The following is a 23,718-nucleotide window of genomic DNA, read 5'->3' on the forward strand; positions in this document are numbered from 1 at the left end:
CAGCATTGCACAGCTGAGGAGGCGTATGCCAAGGCAAGTTAAGCCTTTGACATGTTACGCGTGAGTCAGGGCCTTACTGGTGGAGAGTGTGTTCATGCATAAGCATGTGCTTGAACCCAATGGTTAGCCTCTATTTTTGTTTTCCTCTCACACGCGCGCGCACACAAAGAAATGGACACACATCCACGCGTCTCAAAATCTAGATGAACGCAGCATTTGCCAAAAAAGAAGAAAAAAGACTCCAGCTCAGACTCCAGTCCATGTGCAGACAAACGCACAGTATCCTCATTAAAATTCTCTGGTGTGTGCAGCAGCAGTGTGGACTAGGGGCTGTGCGAGTCCCTCCATAGATAACATAGAGAAAGCGGCCTATTGTCTTATTCTAATCCTTCTTTTGAAGGAATGTAGTGAGGAGTATCAGAGAAGAGGGAAGATGTGTGTGGAGGCTTCAGTAAAATGATATCTACAGCGCGGCGAGTTGTTTCTCACAATATATGCACCACCTGATTCTCATTATTTCACAGCCACTGACAAACCGGCTCTGGCTGACGAGACAGGCAACATTAATATCGCCTGTCCAACATTAGCATATGGGCAAACAGCTTTTTCTCTCATATTAACTCTGTTGAACATATTTTTCTTTTTTCTCTCCGCACTGTATCTCTGTGCACCTGTCCAGGCGATTTTTAAAGGGAGTTTTTTAAGTGGGACCTTTATCGCAACCTGCACAGTAAATGCTGACCTGGACTGAGTAGGTTTAAGGCATAGCAATTTGTTCTCCATTCTTCACTCTCAGCTGAAACCATTCGCTTTCACTCTCCGTCAGACAATTTGACAACCTGCGTGTCTGGGCACCAGTAACTGACTTGAATGGTGTTGTATTTTTCATCGGAAATAAGTGGAGAGCTACTCTGTTATTTCCTGTGTTGATTAATATAGCAATTATTTGCCGAATGAAAGTGATTTGAATGAATTGAAAAAGGTTCCCACAGATTCTCACAGACTGAGGTGTTGTCTTCAAATTGTCTGTTTGTGTGAGCAGCAGTCGAAATATGTAAAAGACAGAAAATTGTCACATTTGTTTAGCTCAAAATGACAAATGTTTGGCACGTTTGTTCACTGCAGGACTTGATTACTGAAATAAATTCCTGTTAGAAAACTAATCACATCAGGACTAATTAACCCAATCAGAAAACTGTGTAAATCCATTTGTAATATACTGTAAACAGGAATGTTTCAATACCCAAACCTCCTTATTAACAAATGATTTTTTTTCATCTGGCACTTGGGTTGACATTTTGCTGAGACTCTCTCCGATATACGGTGGTCAATGAACTCTGCACGTCTGCAAAAAAAAGCAGCCCCTGCAGATCTCTTACGCCCCCCTCCCCCCTCCATCAGTCATTCAATGAGACATTAGATGCTGCAGCAAAATTAATGCAGCTGAAATTAAATGAAAACAGTGAAAAAGGCTCCCGGTAGGAAAGAGAAGTGAGCGCTTTAAGCTTAAAATCGATCAGTGCAGGAGTTGGGCAAGGTTCTTTATTAACTTTGCCGAGGACTTTCCCCACAGACCGAACTGCGAACAAACACAACTGAGGTGTCAGCAGGTATAAAATGTGCTTATAGATGGACTTCTGAGCTTTGTAAATATGTTAGCTCGGAGCTGGCTCTACAGCTAATATTAGCTCCCCTGGCCTGCAGAGGTCAGTTATTATCATTAATTATCCTCCCTGTCTCCGTCTGCTGCTCAACAGAAACTCTGAATGCAGCAAACTTTTACCTGTCTACCTGTCTGTCTATGTACCTACTTTCAGCTGCTCTTATTCCTTTCATTTAATATCTTGAAGGTGAGTCGAGCAGACAGAGGCTGCCTTGATGATTCCTTTTTTTTTCTCCAGAAAGCACACTTTGATCTAATAAAGTTGCATATAGATGAATAAGATCTCTCGTGCTTATTTTCTAAATCGTAAACAAGACAGTTAATTCCAGGGAGCAGAAGCAAATAAATGGTCTCCAAAGAAAAGCAGAGGGAGTAATAGTGGAACGATCATTCAGATTTTAAGCCTCTTAATGTAAAACATGCCGGAGCCCTTTGTCTGCGGCGTATCTTTCTTTTGCAGCGATGGTGCAGCCCATTACAAGTGCGTGCATTATTTCTTAGATGTAAACAGAGCGCTTTGAGAGGGCACACGCGGCAGATATATCGGAGAGAGACAGCGAACATAATTCAAGGTGTTGTTGTTGGGAGGTCCAGCTCCAAAACACCAGTTTTTGCTAATTAAAAAATCGTAGCTGCAGACAACTAAAAATAGCGCGTACTGCAGCGGTCCATCAATTAAATTCACCCACAGGGGACAGCTATTACATTGCTCAGGAGGAATGATGTGCTTTTGCTGGATGTGCAACATAACACAGTGCTGGCTAATGAAGTACACACATACAGTGTTGCAAGGCCAGATGCAAGGACGTCATCCAGATAACAATTTGATGTGCTACGGTGTAAAAAAGAAAAGCTGCTGAACATTAATCTTGATTTTAGTATTTGAAGGTTATCCCTTTATTATACTTCCAATATTCCTCTTAAGTTCATGTTCAGATTAAATCATTAGCTCTGTTTTACTGTATCACTAAACAGAAAAATTTTACTTTATTACTAGTACTTTATTATTTATTTTTTAAATTGTTATATAAAGATATTCTCTTTACCATTTCCATATTTTATAGTATTCTAAGAAATACATCGATACATATATTGAACCTTTGTTACCTAGCTATTGACCAAAATGATTTAGCAATTACCATTGATATTGTGCATTGAAATGTGTTGTATGTTTTACTTTTATGTTTGTGCCCAATACACCATTACTGATATTAATATACTTACTCATATACTTGAAAATATTTGCAACATATACTTAATGTACAGTTTATATTCTGTATAATCTCATATTACCAATTTAGTTCATTTCTCATCTACTAATTCCACAAATGTCTGTCTGTCTGTGGATCTTATCGGCTTCACATTTGGCATGTGTAGTGTTTAGGGCCCAATGAGGTGCAGTGTTAAATTTGGCGTGTTTGGAGCGATACAAATAAGACTGGAGGTATAAGGTGACGAATAAAATCTGCCCCCAATACATCTGATGCTGATGCACCTACATTTAAACTAATTTGACTGTGTCCACTTGTCGAGGTGAAACAGGACAATCGATTCCAAATCGATAAAAACAATGACAGTAAATCACCATTTTCTTCGACGGATGCTAATGAATCTTCCCGGGCCGTCCAGCGGTTACTGTAAAAATAGAGAGGCTGTGCTTACAGTCGATGGCTGGGTCAGGATAATGAAAGTGTTTTAGCTTAATTAACATTCTCTGGAGAGCGTAGGGGTCTCTTTAGATGCACCAACTCCAAACAGCTACATTGCCATAATCTCATATTACTAATTTAGTTCATTTCTCATCTACTAATTCCACAAACGTCTTACTGTCTGTGGATCTTATCGGCTTCACATTTGGCATGTGTAGTGTTTAGGGCCCAATGAGGTGCAGTGTTAAATTTGGCGTGTTTGGAGCGATACAAATAAACTTTGAATAATCAAGGACTCATAAATATAGGTAACATTGTCGATCATGACAAGAGCACATGCTGATAACGGCACCTGATTCTCCAGTTCAGGGTTCTGCGTACTGAATTGAGCTTCACTGAATTTTGAATAATCAGGTGAACAGCTCTTTGTGCTTCAGGGTTCTGTGGACTCAGTTCGGCAGCAGGTCTGTACTTGCTGCAGCTTTATTACTGCAGGTCACTTGAACACAAATTCAGAGGGAAAGCTGCAACCGGCATCACCACAGGCCAAGCAAACATCCATGTTTAGAAAGAGCACTGCACTAGTTTTAATCAATTTTTAATTTGTCGGTATTTAGTGTTTCAAATAAAGTGTACTTTTAACTCTTTGCAAGTCTCTGCAATGCTTTAAAATATGTACATGTTTGCAACTTCAGTGTATTACGCAATTTACTGCCCTACTGACAAGTTATCTTAACATAGCTTTTACCACCATGAAAACTGACCTCAAAATGCCAGATGAAGAAGTTCACTGAGGAACCACACACTGACTATCCTCAAGTTCTGTCTCCAGATTGTTATTCGGCTTAATTTCCATATCTGCTCCTTCAGCTCTTTAGTGTAGCCAAGGTAAAATGGTGCACTGAGGCAACAAGGCTCTGACTGCAGCTGTTGAGAAGCCCTTGCTCTGCTGCTCCACTATAAGGCCTCCAACAATAAATTTCTAAACACGTTTCAATTCAACAACCTCTGCCCACGTCAGTCCAAATAAACAGGTACAAGGGTGTGTGTGTGGGGGGGGGAGAGGAGAGGAGAGGAGGATATATTTTTTTTAGTTTACAGCTTGGCATAAAAAGCAGAGATTGATAAAGACTGAGCTCTCAAAGCTGAAACTGTAAGACTGGAGGTATAAGGTGATGAATAAAATCTGCCCCCAATACATCTGATGCTGATACACCTACATTTAAACTAATTTGACTGTGTCCACTTGTCGAGGTGAAACAGGACAATCGATTCCAAATCGATAAAAACAATGACAGTAAATCACCATTTTCTTCGACGGATGCTAATGAATCTTCCCGGGCCGTCCAGCGGTTACTGTAAAAATAGAGAGGCTGTGCTTACAGTCGATGGCGGGGTCAGGATAATGAAAGTGTTTTAGCTTAATTAACATTCTCTGGAGAGCGTAGGGGTCTCTTTAGATGCACCAACTCCAAACAGCTACATTGCCATTTCCAGCAGAATGAAACAATGTTGCTATATTAGGCTGCAAGCATTCATGTTGTTACACAGTGCTAATCGTCTGTGTCAGTTTGATTCAGATGTAACATATTTTGGGGAAATGTAAATAATCATTTTGCTGGACTTTCATTTGCAAAATTTATTTTTGTGGGTATGATTTTATAGAAAGTAAAATATATTGGTTATAATTTAAAAAAGAATGTCTAACTGTGCTGCCAGCCTCACCATAGTATGTTGCACTGCATTGCAAAAAGCCAGACTTTGATGCATAATCAGACCTGCGAATAGAAAAGTCACGGCTGGCTGCTATCTGTCTGAGCAAAAAAAGTCGAGCAGACGACGGCCAGTCCTTAGCAGAGTCACACAGATACAGACTCTGATCGTCACATCTCAGGGAAAGGGACCAGTCCGTCACACAAGCAAACAATAATGACTGAGGGAGAAAATCCAAATCCCACATAGAAAGTAATGGAACAAACCAGATATGACATTATTACTGTGAGCCAACAGTGCTTAATAATGTTTGGTCAATGCTCAATAAAATCGTATTCATCTTCTTTGGCTTGTAATAACAAAAAAATATCACTGACAGTTATTGGAATTATTCTAATTTCAGCACTGCATCTCTTAGCCATGAGACTTCAGACTTACAGTAGACATCCACCCTGATGGACTTGATGGCGGGCGAGCCGAGGCCGTTCTCTGCCTTGCAGTAGTAGCGACCTCCCTGGGTCCTCAGGATCTTGGAAATGTGCAACGTTTCATTGAACACACTGGAGTCCTGGAAGCGGTCCGACACACTGCCGGCTGTCTTGGTCCAGCGGATCTGGAGAGAACAAAGGGAAAGAAAAGATAAATTCCTTCCTCCTCTAATTTGACTTGTTCACCTTCTGTTCCAGTATGCAAGCCAATGAACTGAGGCCTCGAACACAGCTTCATTTGCAAAGAACAGAGCTTAAAGGAAGGGGGGTTATTTTACTGTAGTGCAGCCACATCCATTATTGAGCTGACACTTTACACTTTAGAATTCAAAACTTGAAATTGGCTTGTTATGATTTTTTTAGTTGAGTGAATAAATAACATTTAATGGCTTTGTAAACTTATGGACAGCTACACACGCTATTCACACACTGTCAGGGTCAAGTTGGGGTTCAGCATCTTGCCCAAGGACACTTCGGCATTCAGAATGGAGGAGTCAGGTATCAAACTACTAATTCTGGTTCTGCTTAGTGGAGTGTCCTTGGGCCAGACACTGAACCCTAAATTATTCCTGACAGCTGGGCCTGGAGTGTGTGAACGATGTGTGATAGAAAAAGTGCTGTTTGAATGCGTGTGTGTGAGTGAATGTGACTTGCACTATAAAGCACTTTGTGCGATCGATAAGACTAGAAAGTGCGATATAAATGCAGTCCATTTACAATACACGATTTAACATTTTATTTGGCAAATATAACTCTTAATGTTGTGTGACAAATTTCCCGTCAATGGAATATAGTCGACTGGAAAAGTCTCCCTGACCCTGATGTTCAGTGACACTACAATTCTTTGTATTTAAAACTCAAAATATTGAGTCTTAATAATTATGAAAGGCAAATAATCAGAACAAATTGGCACAATAAGTTATGAAATTGAAAATGAAACAAAGATTGAGTTGACCTTAAAATGAAAGAATCTAGTGCACCTCGAAGCTGCCTTGAAATTTTGAGTTTATTGAACGTTTTCATTTTTGCAGTGTTCTGCACCACAGTGTAAACAATGGTTTAATAAAGACGGTCTACTTTACGGTTTACTTATGTGAAAAGCATTGTCCAAAAATCTTCCGGTAACTTCCCTCTTTCCTTTGTTCCACACAAGACTGACCTCGGTGGCTCTCTCAGCATGAGTAGCCTTCACTAACTGATGAGACCTAGTTAGCCCGTGGCATTGAGGTGTAATGAAAGGTGAAATAGTGTTACTCTCCAACATGAGGTTGTAATTGACTCTCTATCATCTCCCTCTCCTGTCCTCATTAAAGCATACACCATGAACAGGTCTATGACAACTCTGGCCGGGGGGCCACACAGCCAGAACCACGGAGTGTAAAGCTCCATTCAATCCCTCATCCTAAGTAAGCCGCAGATGGACTGGCTTTGCCTGCAAGGCCTCACATATCTCTGTCTAGGCAGCGGTGGCTATGAATTAGAATCCAATATCTTCACACTGTATGGTGATAGCATCATCTTGGATCCTGATAACATCCCATTTTACAGAGATAGCATCAGATGGAACAGGGATATCATCGCATGCAGGGATGGGGATTGGGTGCTATCTTGGGAGATTGCAGCTGTGCCGCTCCAACTGTGGGGTTTTAACCATGACAACTCCGGCCTGAGGTCACGACAGCTTGAATTTGGTCGTTTTCCAAACAGACGGCTTTACCTGCAGAGCCTCACAAAGGAAATGAAAGGGTGGGCGGCAAAAACCTGATAATGGTGACCCATTCCAGAGGCTCTCTGTGCAGCTTGGGGATAGAGGATGACAAGGAGCAGTGAAAAGTTGAGGTTCATCCGAGTTTCAGACTCTCTGTCTTGATTTGAGAGTAGAAGAAATAAATGAGCTTAGTCTGAAACTTACAGACTGTGTGCTCCCTTTCATCTCCCTACGTCTCTGAAAATGTTAGTCTACACCTCTGTCTTATTCCTTTATACAAGTGGATATATTACCAAAATAAGTGACTCTACATGAATACTGTCCAGAGATGGCTTCACTTGACCTGTTTCAACTGCACACATCAAGAGAAAGAGCCACTGATCAATGCTAAAGCTGCACTGTCAGAACATCTGGGGCCCCATTATATCAGTTAGGGACATCAAGGGTTCAGCAAAACAATCCCTAAAGTGAAATAAGTTGTGAGCATAATTTAGATGGGGCAAAGTTTTTGAATACTGTGTCACTCGCCTACAGTTTTCTGGATCCTCTCATGCAAAATACAAAGCAAGCTGGATTACGACGACCTCAGCAGAATTCAATATTCTCCCAGCTTATACCCCCCCAAGTTATTTCCCTTTGCCTTTTGTGTAAAGAGCTTTGAGTTTTAGGAGAGCGCAGTATCAATAAGTGCATTGTCGGAGTGACACTAAGAAGTGGGTATTCAAATAACTCCTCACCCTTTCAAAAGGGAAGTGCTTCTGTTTGTTTCACGGGGGCAGCAGACCACATTTTTGGTGAGCTTTCAACTCTCCCTGTAGCCCGGAGCTATTTTCAGTCCGTCACTCCTCTGACTTTTTTACATCTCAGCACCACTACCCGCAGGGGGAGTCCTGAAGTATGCCTGGTGAGAACAGTTTGACCCTCTTCACTCTGCTTAGTGCAATGCAAATACTCTTGATCTGAGAGGGGCTGGCGGATTTCAGCGATATGATAATTGCACCTCCCTGCCCACTGCCAGCCTGGCTGAGGTTTTTTGGCCATTTGCTGCGGCTTCTTTCTCGATCCTCAGCTGAAACTCATAAGGTGAGCACAACTACACACTCGGGAATAATTTAAACAACCCAAGATGTACAACCCAGCTGCTGTTTTCCAGCTGAAATTTATTATTCCTGCCCGTGCCTTGAAATTGCATGCATATATTATTAACATGAAATGTAAATGGAGTCTAGTTTTAATGTTTTTCACCTCACGCAGTTTTAAGAAAAAGGAGTGGTGCATCCATGTTTTAGCTTGTTCTATTTTCAAAAAAGAATCAAAAGTTGACATCACTTAGTTCCACAGGGAAAGGCAGAGTCAACACAATAATAACTCCATTCCCTCCTAAACCAGACACCCCAACAGAAAGATCAACATTTGCTTATAAGGAACGCAGAGGCTCGTCTAGATTAGCATCCTACAGAAAATCCGAGCAGTGTTTGAGACCACACATGCTGCGATGTCACGGCAAGAGCTAATTAAAATGCGCCCAGTGTCTGTTGTTATGCAGGGATCATATGCTGGAGCACGCGTATTCAGTGAATCTCCCATAATGCCTGCTGTGACGCTTCCCTCTCCTCCAACTACAGACTGGTTTCTAATTGCTTGCCATCTTTTCTTTTAGGCACTGATGGTGGTCTGTGCAGCTCAGTGGTGCAGCCAAGTGTGGCTGAGCATGACAATCAAGTGATCAGAAGAGGCGGCGGGGGGTCCAAATCACAAATTGTGAGTGCACAGACTCTACAGGTCTACATTAGAAAACACTGGCCCTCAAAAGAACTGGTGATCATGTGAAACATGAGAATCTAAACTGCATAGGAATCACACACTTAAAGATATTAAAATGAAATAATAATCAGGTTGATTAATAATAATAAATACATTTTCCCAGTACTACCCGTGTGTCTGTCTGATGTAGTTAAATTCATTCATGTGCATTAGACAGTGTGGAGTTCAAGGGGAAACTGCACTTTATATGGCAAACTGTGAAAACAATAAATGGTTTTAAAAATAGAAAGATCAAAAACACCATCTGCTAAAGACACCAGCACTGTAGGCTAACTGTCATGGGAGCATCCAAAACAGATCACATAGTCCAATTGGTCTGTATAAAGTGAAATGTCCCAGGGCCCCAGGTCAGCTTATTTGTACTCGCTGACCCGTGGCGCTGTGAGTTGAATCTGGCTGGCCAATAATTGAAACAAAAAAAAACGGTGTTTGCAATGTGGTGTTGCTGGCTACTGCAGCCTGGTACTCAAACAAAGTAGTGTGGACATAATGGATGGAGGCCAGGGCAGGGGAGACAGGCGCAGATGGCTTCATCATCAGGGACTCTTTGATGTCTGTTCTTAACATCAAAGACAATGAATAAAGCTGGAACATGGTGACCCTGAACAGATAAAGCTCTATATGCTCTCCTCACGCAGAGATCAAGGCAAAGGGTTTATGAGTCATTAAGTTTAATGTACAAAGGGCAGAATCTTGGACTTATTTTCAGTATTCAAACACAAAGTCCAGGTTCCCCTGGCGGATATGTAGATCCGGAGGAGACCCAAACAATCGGGGCAATCTCACTCCTCAGATAACTTTGGTTTTTACCGACTCTGTAAGAAGGAACAAGAAGAAGTAGATCCAGTAGATGGCGGTAATGCACCTTGACGTTGGTTGCCACCCGCCAATAAACCGAACAAAGAAGAAGTTATTTTCAGAATCGATTAATGTATTCACAAATTTTCTGTCTAATCAATTAATCATCCAATCTATCAAATGCCAAAAAATACTTAAAAGCAGTTGACAATTTGTTAATATTTGTCAGGGGGATGGTACCAATGCCAATCATGAATTTCAACCAAACTTAGTGTGAATATTATTTGTGAGTAATATTAACACAGTACAGTAGAGAGCTGTATGCTTGTTGCTTGAAAGCACACAGCGAAGGTGGTGTCCAACAAGTTTATTCTAAATCCTGTCTGCCTGCAGAATTCATGATAGAAAACAGCAAAATAGCAAATCGTCTAATTTGAAAAGTTGTATGCAACTGATGTGTGTGTATTAATCCATCTCAAAACCACTGCGCATAAACACCACTCATGTGTGGATAATACAGATCCGCACACAGAGGAGAAACCACAAGGTAGCATTTTTGCTCCATGTGCACAAATGTGGCCCCATGAGCACGGGACTGTGACGAACCCAATCTCGTCCCCCCCTGTGCACTGGCAACCGCTCAACACTCGCTCGACCGCCAAGTTGACTTTTGATGCTTTGGAGGTGGGAACAGCCACCGATGGGTCGGCCCTCCCTACGTGCTCACAACTGCTCAACACTACGACTTCATGACTCCGTTATTGATTATTCAATTAATTGACTAACAATTTCAGCACTTGCTAGAGGGAGATGAGAGAGACTGATAGAGGGATAGAACGGAGTAGAAATACAGCTTTTATAAGATATGGAGAGCAGGGAGAGGTTTTCATTTTCCTCTTAATCAATTAATCCTTTAATCTATAATCTGTCCAAAAAAGTGAGGTGGAAATCCAGCAGCCTGACATCTTTCAACTTCTCTCTTCGTCTGAATAATAGATTTTGCCGCAACATTTGTTTGAGACGTTCACATTCCCCACAGGATCGACTTTTTTGTTTCCCCAACTTTTTTGTTTCCCCAACTTTTCATCCAATGTCATCGCCAGGTCATCAGACTGAGGGAAAACCACTGGACACAACTTATACTTTGTTTTCTCCTTCTCCTCAGAGAGCATACGTCCCACAAATCCTTCCAGTGACCTCTGCACAACACATCTATGAGAATTCTACTCCATCGCCCCCCTCAAGCCTGCCAGATGCCAACCTTCCCAGTCTTCTTGCACAGCCCATAGTAACGCCTTCAAATGCCAAACCCACGGGGCAGCAGGGGAAAAGGACATATTATACGACGTGTGGTTGACTGACAGGGACATATATTTATTTGACAATTAAATGGGAAGGCAGACAAGTGTTGCGGCCGCCACTAGTGTGATTGTGTTTCATTGTATGTGAGTGTGTGTGTGTTGTTGGAAGCATAAAGGACTTTATTGTTAGAAAGCAAAGCCTCTGTTTTACCTCTGAGGATGGGGGATGGACAGAGAGATCCACCGTGAGGAGGCTGCTGCCTGGTTGGACCCCATCCAGAGACTCCATCAGTAAGAAGGCCTGATGGGCGTCTATGTAATTTTAGCAGTGTGCATATTGATGGACGTTTGAAGACCTAAATGGCGGCGAAATTGCCAACTGCGGCCCCATTTACCCTGTGGCTGGTCCTTTTGGGTGCTGACGTTGGACTTGACACACCACCACCACCACCTCGGCCCATGTTACCAGGGGGAGCGAGTCGTCTCAAAGTCAGGGAGAGAGACTGAAATCTGGACAGTGATGAGGAAAAAAGTAATCTTGTGATTTGCTAATGCAGAACTAATTTCAGCCATTTACAGGGAGAGACAGAGTAGTGTGACGGCTCCCTTGGAGACGGCAGTCCAGATGGTGAGGGGGGCTTACGTTACTGATGGTATGTTAAAAAAAACGTAATTGAGAATGACTCCATATAGTTAGAGGAATCCTTCTTTTTTTATTATTGATGTAGATTTGGTTATGGACAGTAGTGTCTCTACCAATGTCAAGGTAAAACTAAGATGTCCCTTTTAATGCTTTTAGTCACCTATTTATAAAAAAATTTAAAAAAGCACAAAAAAGGGGATTCCTGACCTAATGATCTAGCAACCCCCAGGCTTCAATGGTGATGAGTGAACACAGATCTAGAAAGGTAAGGTATTTAAAGTAAAGCAATTTGAAGATCACCAAACTACACACTGAGCTACGCACTCCTGATTCCACACATCAACCTGTGCTCAGCTCACATTTTCCATTTAGTAGCAGTTTCGAGAGAGACCTTGCTTTACTACAGCTGCTCTCAGTCATGCACTGAACTCCAGATAATCTCCAGGCATTCTCCAAGGCACATGTCAGAGGGAGAGCCTCCAGACATTTACTGGAGTTTCTCCTGACAGCACCCTAGTAAACTCTGGAGAATGTCCAAATCAGCAGGAGATCCTCCGCGAGATTCACTGCGAGCGAGTCTGCGTGATGATGATTCTTCTAACACGCATCGATAAATAGTCTTTTCAGCAATACTGGAAAAAACAAAAGGAAACTAAAATAATTTGGGAGGAAAAGGCAGGGCCATATGCATAGAACAAAAGCGACAAAGATGTCAAGAGAGCCAACCCCAGAATTTCTGTGAACAAAAACACCTGGCCTCTTTAGCATGTTCGAGGGCCTCAGAAAGACACCTGAGGTAGAAGATGAGCGGATGTCAAGAAAACCAAACGATAAACACTTATTATTACAAACTATTAAATAATTTTTTGAGAAACTAATGGTTAGCCCTTTGATTTGACATATGCAAAAAGGCATAAACTGGGGATATATATACTCCTTTTGGTAGAACTACGTTAAGTAGGATGGGCAAATAAATAAACATCATTTTAAGAAACATGGGTCTGGACCAGCAACACCATGTGTAATACACTCTATGTGTAACTCTGACTCTCGACTCCACTCTGGTCATGTGCATAGTACTGTGAAGTGAGTTTACATTTAGTAATGTAGAAACTACTCATTGATGTGCACTGATTTAAACAGCTGGATAAGTCTGTACTGACCTCCATCATGACGGTCGTAAATTATTCATCAATTACTAATTGATTCAACTTAATGATCTGTTTTGAGGGGGTAGATCATGGTGCTGTTTGAATTAAACACAACATGGGTGTCTGTTATTTTGTACGATAGTATTTTTATCAATGAGCGCAGGCTAAGTAACTGAGTAACTCCTCTCTGCGTGATCCAACATAGAGGGGTGTTTAGGGCCAAAAAATGAAGTGGAAGTGGCCAAAAAAATAAAGCGATCAATAAATGCAGCTTTAAATTCACCTCCTTAAAGAAGAGAGCATAAATCTCATCACACTGTTCATCAGATTCGATACTGAGAGAAGAGGTTAATGAACCTCTTCCAGCGTGATGACCACTTTGCCGTCTTTATTGGTATTGGCAGGTCAGGCAGGCGGCTCCTAATGTCGACTGCTAACCTGTGGAGGCTCAGGTGATGATGGTTTAGATGGTTTTTGGTAAGATGGTAAACTGTTGATTTGTGAGTTTGTGGATAGAAATCATTTACCCTGTCAGGCTAGTTTTTGTAACAATTCCATGCATCAGCAGGCACAAGGGATATGTATGTATGTATGTATATATATATTAAGTACGAGATACAGAGCTTGTGTGCACCTCTGAAAAGCTCTAGACATAGAGATATAAATATTTTCCTCGTTCTCACTTATAGTTGGTTTGGGTAGATTTAATTTTCATCTGATGTTGGGGCAAAAAACACCATGAAACTAACTTTGATATGCTAAATCATGCTTATTTTGATATGTTAATCAGGATATGCAGAAACCAGGATATGATGATACATCCTTAAACACCTTGTGTACTTTTAGCTTGTATGTGTCACTGTATGTTTACATTCCTGTTTGTTTGTTTGCAAGATTATGAAACAACTACAGAACCAATTTTATTGAAACTTTCATTGTGAGACCGGCCAGACTCCCAGGTTGTATATACAACTCATGTTGTAGCAAATACATACAACAAATGTTCTGCAGAATTGAGGTCTGAGTGTCTATGTATCGATGTGTAGTCCCATAAAAAAGTGTGTGCAGAGCAAGTACAATTTCCATATTGGTTGTCTGATTAATAAAACGCCCCACCAATTATAAAACCGTTTGCCCCATTAATCCGGACAGGACACAGTGAAAAGTGCACTACAACCTTTGCAAAGAGAACAGATTGATTTTTTTTTTTCTTCCCACATATGCACTTGAAAGAAATAGAAACTCGACTCAATTAAAATGTGGAAACTTGGGGCAACTTGGAACATGTTCTAGGGATTAATATTTAATTCTAATGAAAGGATGAGCTTTTATCGCTGTATTAACTTGAGTCTTTTTCCCGATGAGGTCGCGTACCCTTGTGTTTTTCCACTGACATCACAAAGCCAGCCTTGGGTCCACCGCCACCCCAGATAACCTCCTCGGCTTTCGGAAACCTCTCAGAGTGAGCGTGTGCCGCCCGCGGTCCCAAGACACGACCAGAGGGGGACAAAGCTGACATACTCCAAACTTCGGAGAGACACAGCCGAGACCCGCTGCGCCAAGGGATCTGCGTGAGTCTCATAATGACTCGGGTTCAAAGGAGATCCTTCCTCTCCTGTCACAGCCATGCGTCGCCTTTTGATCTCCCACTCATCCATGCCCTGCACCCTTTCCTCCCCTCACTCTGCTGTTCTTCAGAAATTCTAATTAAGAGGAAAGACATATAATGAGTGCGAAGATGCCCCCTCCACCCTGACAACAGAAGGAGATGAACGGTGCTCCAGAACCTGTCACTAATTTAAGAGGCCTCACCTTTTCAACAGAAATATAAAGATCAATATGTTCTTTTGCATTGACGTCCAGAGGGGAAGTGTACAAACTAATGGCTCTGTTTATCGATCAAAGGAGGAATTATATTAATGAATGCAAATGAGCTCGGCCCTGACCGGAGATAGCGCTGAAGTTCCTTGTCATTCGTGTTATTAAGCAAATTGGAAACAACATTCGATAAAAGTCAGAAAGGTTAGTGTGTGCAAATCCTGCCCGGAATAATACAAGGATGAAATGTGATGGTTGGGTTATTTACGGCAGAGCTGACATTTCTACCTGCATGGATCACGTTCGTTGGCATTTTGTCGTAGCAAATAGATGGGATCTTGTTTCTGCTGCTCGCCTCCCGTTATTAACATGATTTTTATCCACACATTTCTCCGATTTGGGCGCGAAAAGCAATAAGACAGAGACACAGCGAGAATAAATTAAAAGCCTGATTTCTTCAGAAACAAAAAAGTGGAAGGTCTTTGAATTAGATCACATCAGAAAAGTGAATAAAAGAGTTTTGAGGGAAATATAACTCTCTTTCAGATGCTGAGGGCCCATGTGCATTCACATGACCCAGAGTCTTCTCACTGTGGCCTGTTTCTCACTCATTAGGTTTTGTTTTGGCAGCTGTTTTGGGCTGTTTCACGTCTGCACTCTCATTAGACTTGGAAGCTTTCATTATCAACATGCAGGTGCACAATGCAACATAAACCATCAATAATTAAAGGATTAAACTTTTAAGCTGCTGCCACTCAGTGACTTTAATACAGAATTAAAATAAAAAGGCCGCACAGAAGGAGAGACAGGAGGAGAGATGGGATAAATAACTAGGATGTTGTCCCATGATTATTCTTGTTGTGCGGCTGCATGTTGGAATTGAAGGGCAGGTGAACGGATGGCGAGTTACTTACATGTGGCCGCGGATGCCCCGTAACCAAACAGGTGAGCTCCAGGGTCTCTCTCTCCCGGATGGTGTAGACTCTCTCGGTGTGCCGCTCCTCCTCCACATTACAGGCGTGCCCTGAGTGTATAATGCGAACAGTCGGGGGTGCTGCAGAGGGGGGAAAAAAGCACAAAGTGTGTTAGCATTCTGGTCGTTTGTGAAGGGAGTGTGTAGTTTTGCGCAACAGATGGTATATCGAAAAAAGAAGTCGTCTGATTTAAAACAAGGCTCCTTCAAAGCTTGGTGGTCGTGTTTGCGCTGAACACGACAGAGCAAACTAATCAGATGTATTTGTATTTGCTTTTTGGAGCAAAGTCATTTAATCATTTCAGTATTAAGCACTGCTAGGAAAACTGAGCATATCCTGGAATTCGATTGGCCCGGAAATGCACAGTTTAAACAATAAACAAACACAGTAAACAAACAGTAAAGTGTCTATCATACACAGATACTCCCACTTTTAGATTCGGTTCACTGATAGAAGCTGTGCATTTAATCAGCATATATATATATTTTTAGTGAAGCATCAATTCAGGTAATAAAGGACTAAAATTCATATAAGGTTGTTTTTTTCAGCTGAGCAGGAGCACACCTGACTCGACCCATTTTATGAATTACATTTCGGTCTTGCCCCTGTGGTGCCCAAGTTAATGTTAGCAACTTTGTTTTGCTTCATATTTAATCGTTCCGACAATTCAGATCCACAAATACAGCAAGGGACACAGCACTGCAGCATCTTCAAAACACCAAACAGCTGTGACCCTGAAAACAGACACCACATGTCACAACTTTACTTTAGTATTTTCTATCGTAGTCACACTTGAGACATGAGAATAGATTTGACAGTGTGAGTTATGCGATCAAAAAGGATTTAGTCTTTGATTCACCAAAACTAAGTGTTTTATAGGTTGACTTCTGCTACTTTCTTATCAAGGGATGTGTCAAGAGGCCACACGATTTCTTTTCTTGATCTATTTCTGTCATTTTGAGTCAATATTTGACCGTGCAGAGTAACCTCGACATTTGCTGATGCAGGATGTAAGAGACTGAAAATAATCTCCACAGAAACATGGTGAAAGTAGATGTGAAGATGTGAGAAGCAGTAACCGGCAGATATCACTTCCAATTTGAAGATGACACTCAATTTTGAATCTTAACCTAATTAGCCAGTGTGTGCACTGTGCAGCAACGATTCAAATGCAATGTCAAGTAGATGACCAACTGTAAACAACCAATGGTTAGAAGCAATGTGTTTAAATAGCTCTCCTTATCGTCTCTGCTCTGGGAAAATATCAGAATGAATTTACGACTTAGTGTCATTACAGGCCAAAAGAGTTCAATTGCAAAATGTTATAGAAATCAGTTCACTTAAAAAGAAAGAGAAAGTAAGCAGTAATAATAATTGAAAAACACAGAGTCCAAAGTAATAGTAATATTATCTTTCGGACCAATGTCTGAAAGTGACCATATGGAGTGTGTGTGGTGTCCATGTTTAAAAGGTAGATATTTAATTTTGCAACAAATCTCATCTTTTAGCACAATCATTTTAGCATAATGTTCTAATGTTATGCAATCAGGGATATAAAACTGCCAGAAACTGCAATATAGGTTAATCACATTCGCTACTTTTCAGCAGAGACACACACTGAAGTGCAAGTTCAGGACTTTAAACTATCCACAGCTGTTCTCACTGCACCGGGACTTCTCTCCAACACGTAGTCGACAGAAAGTCAGCGAGAGGCAGGAAGGATATTTAAGTTACACCAACATACAGCGAGACATAAGGGATGGGGGTTAAACGGAACGGAGGAATGAGTGATCTGCCTCAAAACGACTCGCTTCCACTGAGCTGTGAAAGCGCCGTTGCATGCAAGCGACCCCTGACAACACTGAGCATCTGTTCAGCGTTTAATTCCTCTCCAACTTGCATGATTTGTGAAGAGGTTTGGGATGAGATGATTTGGGGAGCGGATGCAGGATATGATTAGGAGGAGGAGAACAAATTGGTGGGGGAAAGGAAAAAGAAAAAAGAAAGTCAGGCAGAAATCATAAGGAGTGTCGCGTGGCTTTCATGTCGGAGGAGCAGCTTCCTGTGCGGGCCTCTCTCGGCAGACTCAGCCCCGGCAGCAGACTACCTCGATCCAGGCTGCGATGCTAATGAGCATGGCTGCACTCCTTCCTTACACTGCACTGGGAGTCTGGAGCGCAGTGTAGCCTTAACCACTGGTCCCCTCCGTGTTACCGACCATATTTGTCTCATTCAGCTTTGCTAGCTTCATGTTGCAGATTGATGAACGCCTATACAGATGCTAACTGGTCGCTCATGAAGAATCGTTGGTGCGCTCTTCGTCTCGATCCTCTCTCTCTACATTTGGAGATGAATACAATATGCTGGTGAATCCCACAAGGGCGGATAAGGGCTTGAGAAATAGGCTCAGTGTACGGCCGCGTCACGCAAGGCTGCCACTTAAAACAAAAAGGGCTTAGAAACGAGACCCCAGGGCACAAGCCAAACAAAGTGCTAATGCCATTCACTCCAATGAGCCAGTATCTCTGCAGCATACTATCAGTCCTGGAGGAATGTAGAGAAACACCCCATAATTAATGATCTTCAACTGCCATAGCTGCTGCTGCAACCGCTGCACACACACATATAAACACACACTCGGTCTTTACGCAGAAAAACACTGAGCTTGCAGCGACAAAAGCAAATAACCCTCTCTTAAGCGTACGTAATGAGCACAGTAATGTTCACACAGTCACACATATAACATCATTCAGATCACTTGGCCCAAAGCGTGAACTCAAACCGCCGTCATTAACGCATAATGTCCTGTGTGTTTAGTTTTCATGAAGCCCCTTGATAGTCTCCTGATAGTAGCGACTCGCAGCGATATTCAGAAAAGATATCCCGGAATGGATAATGAGACGTTAACGCAGAGTGGGATTCGCAGGCAGCTTAAAGTGAGACGTCAACGCACTGACAGGTCGGAGATAAAAGACGTCTGCAGGTGGTGGACAAAGCTTTCAATGCATCACAGCGGGACACACACAGTCGGTGATGCTACTTAACACAACACAGGTTTATTATTTAAACTGGGATGCTCTTCTGTGCAGGAAATTATGTAAAAATGTGAACCAAGCATATACTCATTTTTTTGATCAATTAAGTAATACAGTATTTATTTTGTGCTGCTTTAAATCCATGTAATGTTCAGAGGGGAAGGAAGTAATGATGTATAAAATTGCAACAATTGTTTTGCACAGTCTGAGCTCGTGCGACGTATAATAACCTTATCTACTTCAAATTCTGAATTACTGACAAAACAATAAGCATTTATGGATTTGCTACATTTGTTCTTCCTGAATCAACAAGCGTTGCACCTCACACGCTGTACAATACAAGTGTTTGCATTTACAATTGACAAAATGCTCTGTGTTATGGAGCTTGTTATGGTTTAGGTCTATTTTGTTTTATTCTTTTTCACTTAATAGTGACTTAGAGTAAAGTCAGAGGAAGATGATCTGAATCCACCACATGTTTGTGTTGTAATACAGACTCCCCTTTCTTTTACTGCAGTATGCGTAGGACCCAAGGTGAAAGTAGTAAACCAGATAGATTACAACTGATGGAAGGTGAATAATATCTCTGCAGGAGGACACTCTGACTTTCTGACAGAGAGATAACACACAACAATGGTTTGGAGAGATGAGCCAAGGTTAAGAAACTTGTCCAAAAGTAGCTCCACATGAAGACGTGGCCACTGTGACGTCGGGAGATTATAATACTGCTCAGCTCAGATTTGATGATGATAACGTGACCATGATGATGATGAAAAACGTTCATCAGTCATTCATCCTGCAATATTTCCCTCACACTTTTCACTGTATCTTTTTTGTACGAAGTGTAACATAGTAAAAGCCTGCATTTGCTTCAATGTGTCCTGTGGTGTTTTCTTGTAAAAAAAAAAAAAAGTTATGTTGACACTTATCTTATCACTTAACAAAATGATTTGTGTCCTTGAGGTATTTCCCTCCTCGTGAAACAATTTGTTTTTAATACTTAAAATTGTGCATTGTTTACATTATTGTTTACCCATCTGCAGATTTAGCTGGAACAAAATGGGCTCACATTTGTCAAAACATTGCTCTATAGCCCATTTAGTGGTCAAAAACCACAAAAGGTGCCTTTAAAGATAAGTAAAGTAGCATTATGAACAACATGTACTTTACATATCCAAGTTTTTATTGTACAGAATGGCACCTTTCAGATTCCTCAAGGTCAATAACTTTTGTGGAAAAGAAGCAAGATCGGCATTTTAGTTCTGTAGCTGGTTCAAATCGAGATATTTTAAACCATTTTATAGTGTATATGCATGTTTACCATCAATTAATCAATAATCTTTTTCTCTAAGCCACCATCCTCCACTACATTTGTCATTAGGAGGTAACACGCAGAGCAAAATTACAAGATGTTCTTAGTGCATTTCCACCACCAACAGACAATTATCAGAATATGTGTATACTCATAAGTGTACAAACAAAATGATCACAAACATTGCTCCATAGCCCCTCTAGTGGTCAAAAACTCCACGTGGTAACTGTAAAGAAAAGTGAAGAATCCCTGTGAACTATATGTAGGCCACTTGAAATATCCGCGGTAAAGGTATTCATCATGCAGAATGGCCCCATTCCAACTGTCAATGCATACAGTCAATAATATTACTGGGATATTATTATAAATTATAGTAAATATATTTTATAGAAAAGCATGATCAGTGTGTCAGTGCTGTAACTGGTTCAAATCGAGGTAATTCCCACAATTTTGCAGTGTATGTGCATGTTTACGGTCAATTAATCAATAATCAATTATTCTAAGCCACCCTCCTCTTCTCCATCTGTCATTAGGAGGCCACACGCAGAGCAAAATTACAAGATGTTAGGAGAGTGAGCGTTCATGTGGGCTGAGCAGCTGAGCAGAGGTCATTTGGGAGCAATGAGCTAAAAAAAAAACAAGTGTGCTGGTGGCACATTTAGATGTTAATTAGATACTCTTTTCTGATGTTTTTCCTTTTTTTTCCCATCCGCCCAGTCAGGGAATTGGCATTGGCATGAGAAGCACATCTGCCACTAACACTGATGTGAGAAGTGCAAAACAGTGGAGGGGAGAGACAAAAAAAGTCAATGCTTAATATCGAGTGGATCTTTACAGTCAAACTAATGCGGAGTCGTTTGTTTGCTCTACAAGCGCTTGTGATTTCACAGCGCTGTTTTAAATGTCGAGCAAATGTTGTCATGAACCTGTGGGTTAAGATACAGCGTTTGCATAAATGTGCATCTGCGGCTGGAGTGTCACTCCCCCGCACTTCCCCACCCATGTGTGTTCACCCTCTGCAGGCGAACACACAGACACACATATACACAAGCACACGCACACGCACACACACACACACACACACACACACACACACAGCTTCTTGGTGGTTAAAAGTGAACAAAAAAGGAAGCAGAGAAGCTAAAGGCTGGAAGCAGGCGACTAAAAATGTGGCTCTATTTTCTTCATTTCATTATCTCATTTCCATAACGGTGACATAATTTTCCTCTCTGCAGAAACACAATGAGAAAATGTACATGTGCATGTGTGCGTGAGTGCAAAGTTGTGTGAGAGTGTGCATCGTGTCCTTGTGTTGAAGGAGCAGCTCCCAGTGCAGTGCCCGGCCTTCCTTGGAATCAGTCGGGGTATATGGAGACAGCTTTATCCACTACCGCCAGTGGAAATTAAATTGGATTTGGCTAAAAGCACTCTTGTCACCACGGTTCTGGAGTGGCTGAGTGGCAGAGGGGGTTCTTGGCAGAGGCAGAGATGCTAAATTTGACAAACAAATGAATGTGAAAAGGAAAAAAAAGACTCCAACAGCTGGGGCTCGTTGTCGCTGTGGGTTTAATGTTCTCAGACCAACCCCCGAGGACCACTAACCATATCCTGCTAGTTTTCTGGCTCCGTAATCACCGACTCAGACTGGGCCAGCCAGATAGAGAGTAACAGGAGTGAGTGAGACACGCGAGGAGGAAACATATGCAATCTGCATACGGTAACAATTTAAAAAATAATTGTTTCTGTTATCACACCAAGCTTATTATCGATTCTGTGCCAGGACCACTGGAAATAAACGTCTAGTTGGTTATAAAAAGGACTGAGGGGAAAAAGCCAATTTCAGCTGTGTGATAAAACTGCACAATGCCAACTTAGAAAATGCTCAGTGATAACAGGGAAATAAGTTCAGCGTTGTTAAGCCGTCCAAAACAAAGTCAGCACCGTCATGTTTGATGTTTGCCATATGCTCTCAAAATGATGGGTTTTAAAAATAGATTGCTCCAACTTGTCAAGTACTGTACAGACAACACCTACTGTTAATTAACACTGTTTTCACATATGGTCGATGAGGGTTGATGAACACACATTTAAAACATGCTTTGTTGATTTAAAACCAGACTTCTGTCTTGAGTCGATATTGAACACTTCCATAAACACTGCCGAACCAAAAGAATTTCACCTGACGTGGTAAAAACAGCTCCTGCTACAGAAAACTAAATGTATAATTTTTTAGCATCACCATGGTTTGTATTGCATATGCTGCATCTTTCTGTATTTTCAGCATTTCACCTTTATTGACAGGATGTGAGGAAAACCCATAGGGAAGGGCCAGATCGGAATCGAACCCATGGGAGGACCCAAGCCTCCTACGTGCATTATGCGCATTACCCACGCAACCAGATGAGCTAGCTGGTGCCCTGTGTTTCGAGTTTTTATGAAATATCATAGCAAATAGCACAAGTATGGAAAATGTCATAAAATGACACAAACTGACTCAGTAAATTAAAGTTTGCCAACATTAGCAACCATAAGCTACTGGTCACATCAGTCTAGGTAAGCCTGCAGCAGCATGCAACTATTTCACAGTTGAATCAATCCAAGCCCATATTCACAAATTACAATTTGTCTCATAGGGCTTAACAAGGTGTGACACACTTTGTCCTTAACCCTCTACAAAAACTATCAAAAGGACACTATTAAAAGGGGAAAAGAAACCTCAGTGAGAGCGACATGTCCCAGAATGGACAGAGGTGCCAAAGATGCTGCGTATTCTCATATAGTGCAACATTATACTCCTTTTCTATGATGCTTAAATATTTTTAGAGCAGTGGTAATTGGGTTTTTGTCTACTGGGCAGCAGACAATCCCCAATCAACACGTCCAGCAGACACAAAGCCACATTGGCTTTCTGACAAATGTCCAACATTCACTCTGCTTTTTTGCTCTATTTTGGTCGGTTAACTCCTACAGGACATACCTGGCTCTTAAGCTGCCAAACGCTCCACAAATCCAGCACGTAGTTGCTTATCAGAGCTGAGCAGATATTATTTAGTGAAAATAACTGGTTCCACTGAAAAGCAGGTTTACATGAGCAGAGAAAGTAAGAAAACTAGTGATACAATAAAAATGATGAGCTGACAGATAGTAAAACATTAAATCTGAGGATATCTGCAGAGTCCAGGATTAACTCTCTGTGGGTTCATCACAATGTGTGAGTACTTTTGATTCACACAATATTGATTAGTGTACATTTAATATATAAAGGAGCATGGATTATGTTTAACTAGAAGATAGGAGACCCCACCATTATCTACTCCTAACATATACTCACTATATTATAATTCCATAGTGGCCATACAGTAGTAACATAGTTAGATTAATATTATCTTCCTCAAATCTATAAAGGGGATATTGAATCATATTGCATGCTGATAGTAAATTTGACCACGAGGGATTTTGTGGTTAAGACAGTATTTGCTGCATCCTCTCAGATGATGCAGAACATCGCCACAGGTTAGACCCGTGCAAATCCAATGGATTTTAATTTTGAAAATGGGTAAACATGGTACGTTGCCAGAGGCGCTGCGCATTGGAATCTGTTATTTTCCTCATGCCTCACACTTTAGAAAATGGAGGCTTTA

General features: G+C 41.4%; 1 protein-coding gene across 2 annotated transcripts in view; it reads right to left on the reverse strand.

Moving 5' to 3' along the window:
- Nucleotides 1-23,718, reverse strand: part of LOC118099632 (MAM domain-containing glycosylphosphatidylinositol anchor protein 2) — a 177,763-nt gene that overhangs the window by 100,748 nt on the left and 53,297 nt on the right. For both annotated transcript variants that reach the window (XM_035144332.2, XM_035144330.2), the window contains exons 2-3: nt 15,671-15,810; nt 5,464-5,638 (exon numbers count right to left, since the gene is read on the reverse strand). In XM_035144332.2, coding sequence (XP_035000223.1) covers nt 5,464-5,638; nt 15,671-15,810 — 315 coding nt within the window. The remainder of the gene's footprint in view (nt 1-5,463; nt 5,639-15,670; nt 15,811-23,718) is intronic.

The sequence above is a fragment of the Hippoglossus stenolepis genome, chromosome 20 (assembly GCF_022539355.2).
Source record: "Hippoglossus stenolepis isolate QCI-W04-F060 chromosome 20, HSTE1.2, whole genome shotgun sequence".
NCBI lineage: Eukaryota > Metazoa > Chordata > Actinopteri > Pleuronectiformes > Pleuronectidae > Hippoglossus > Hippoglossus stenolepis.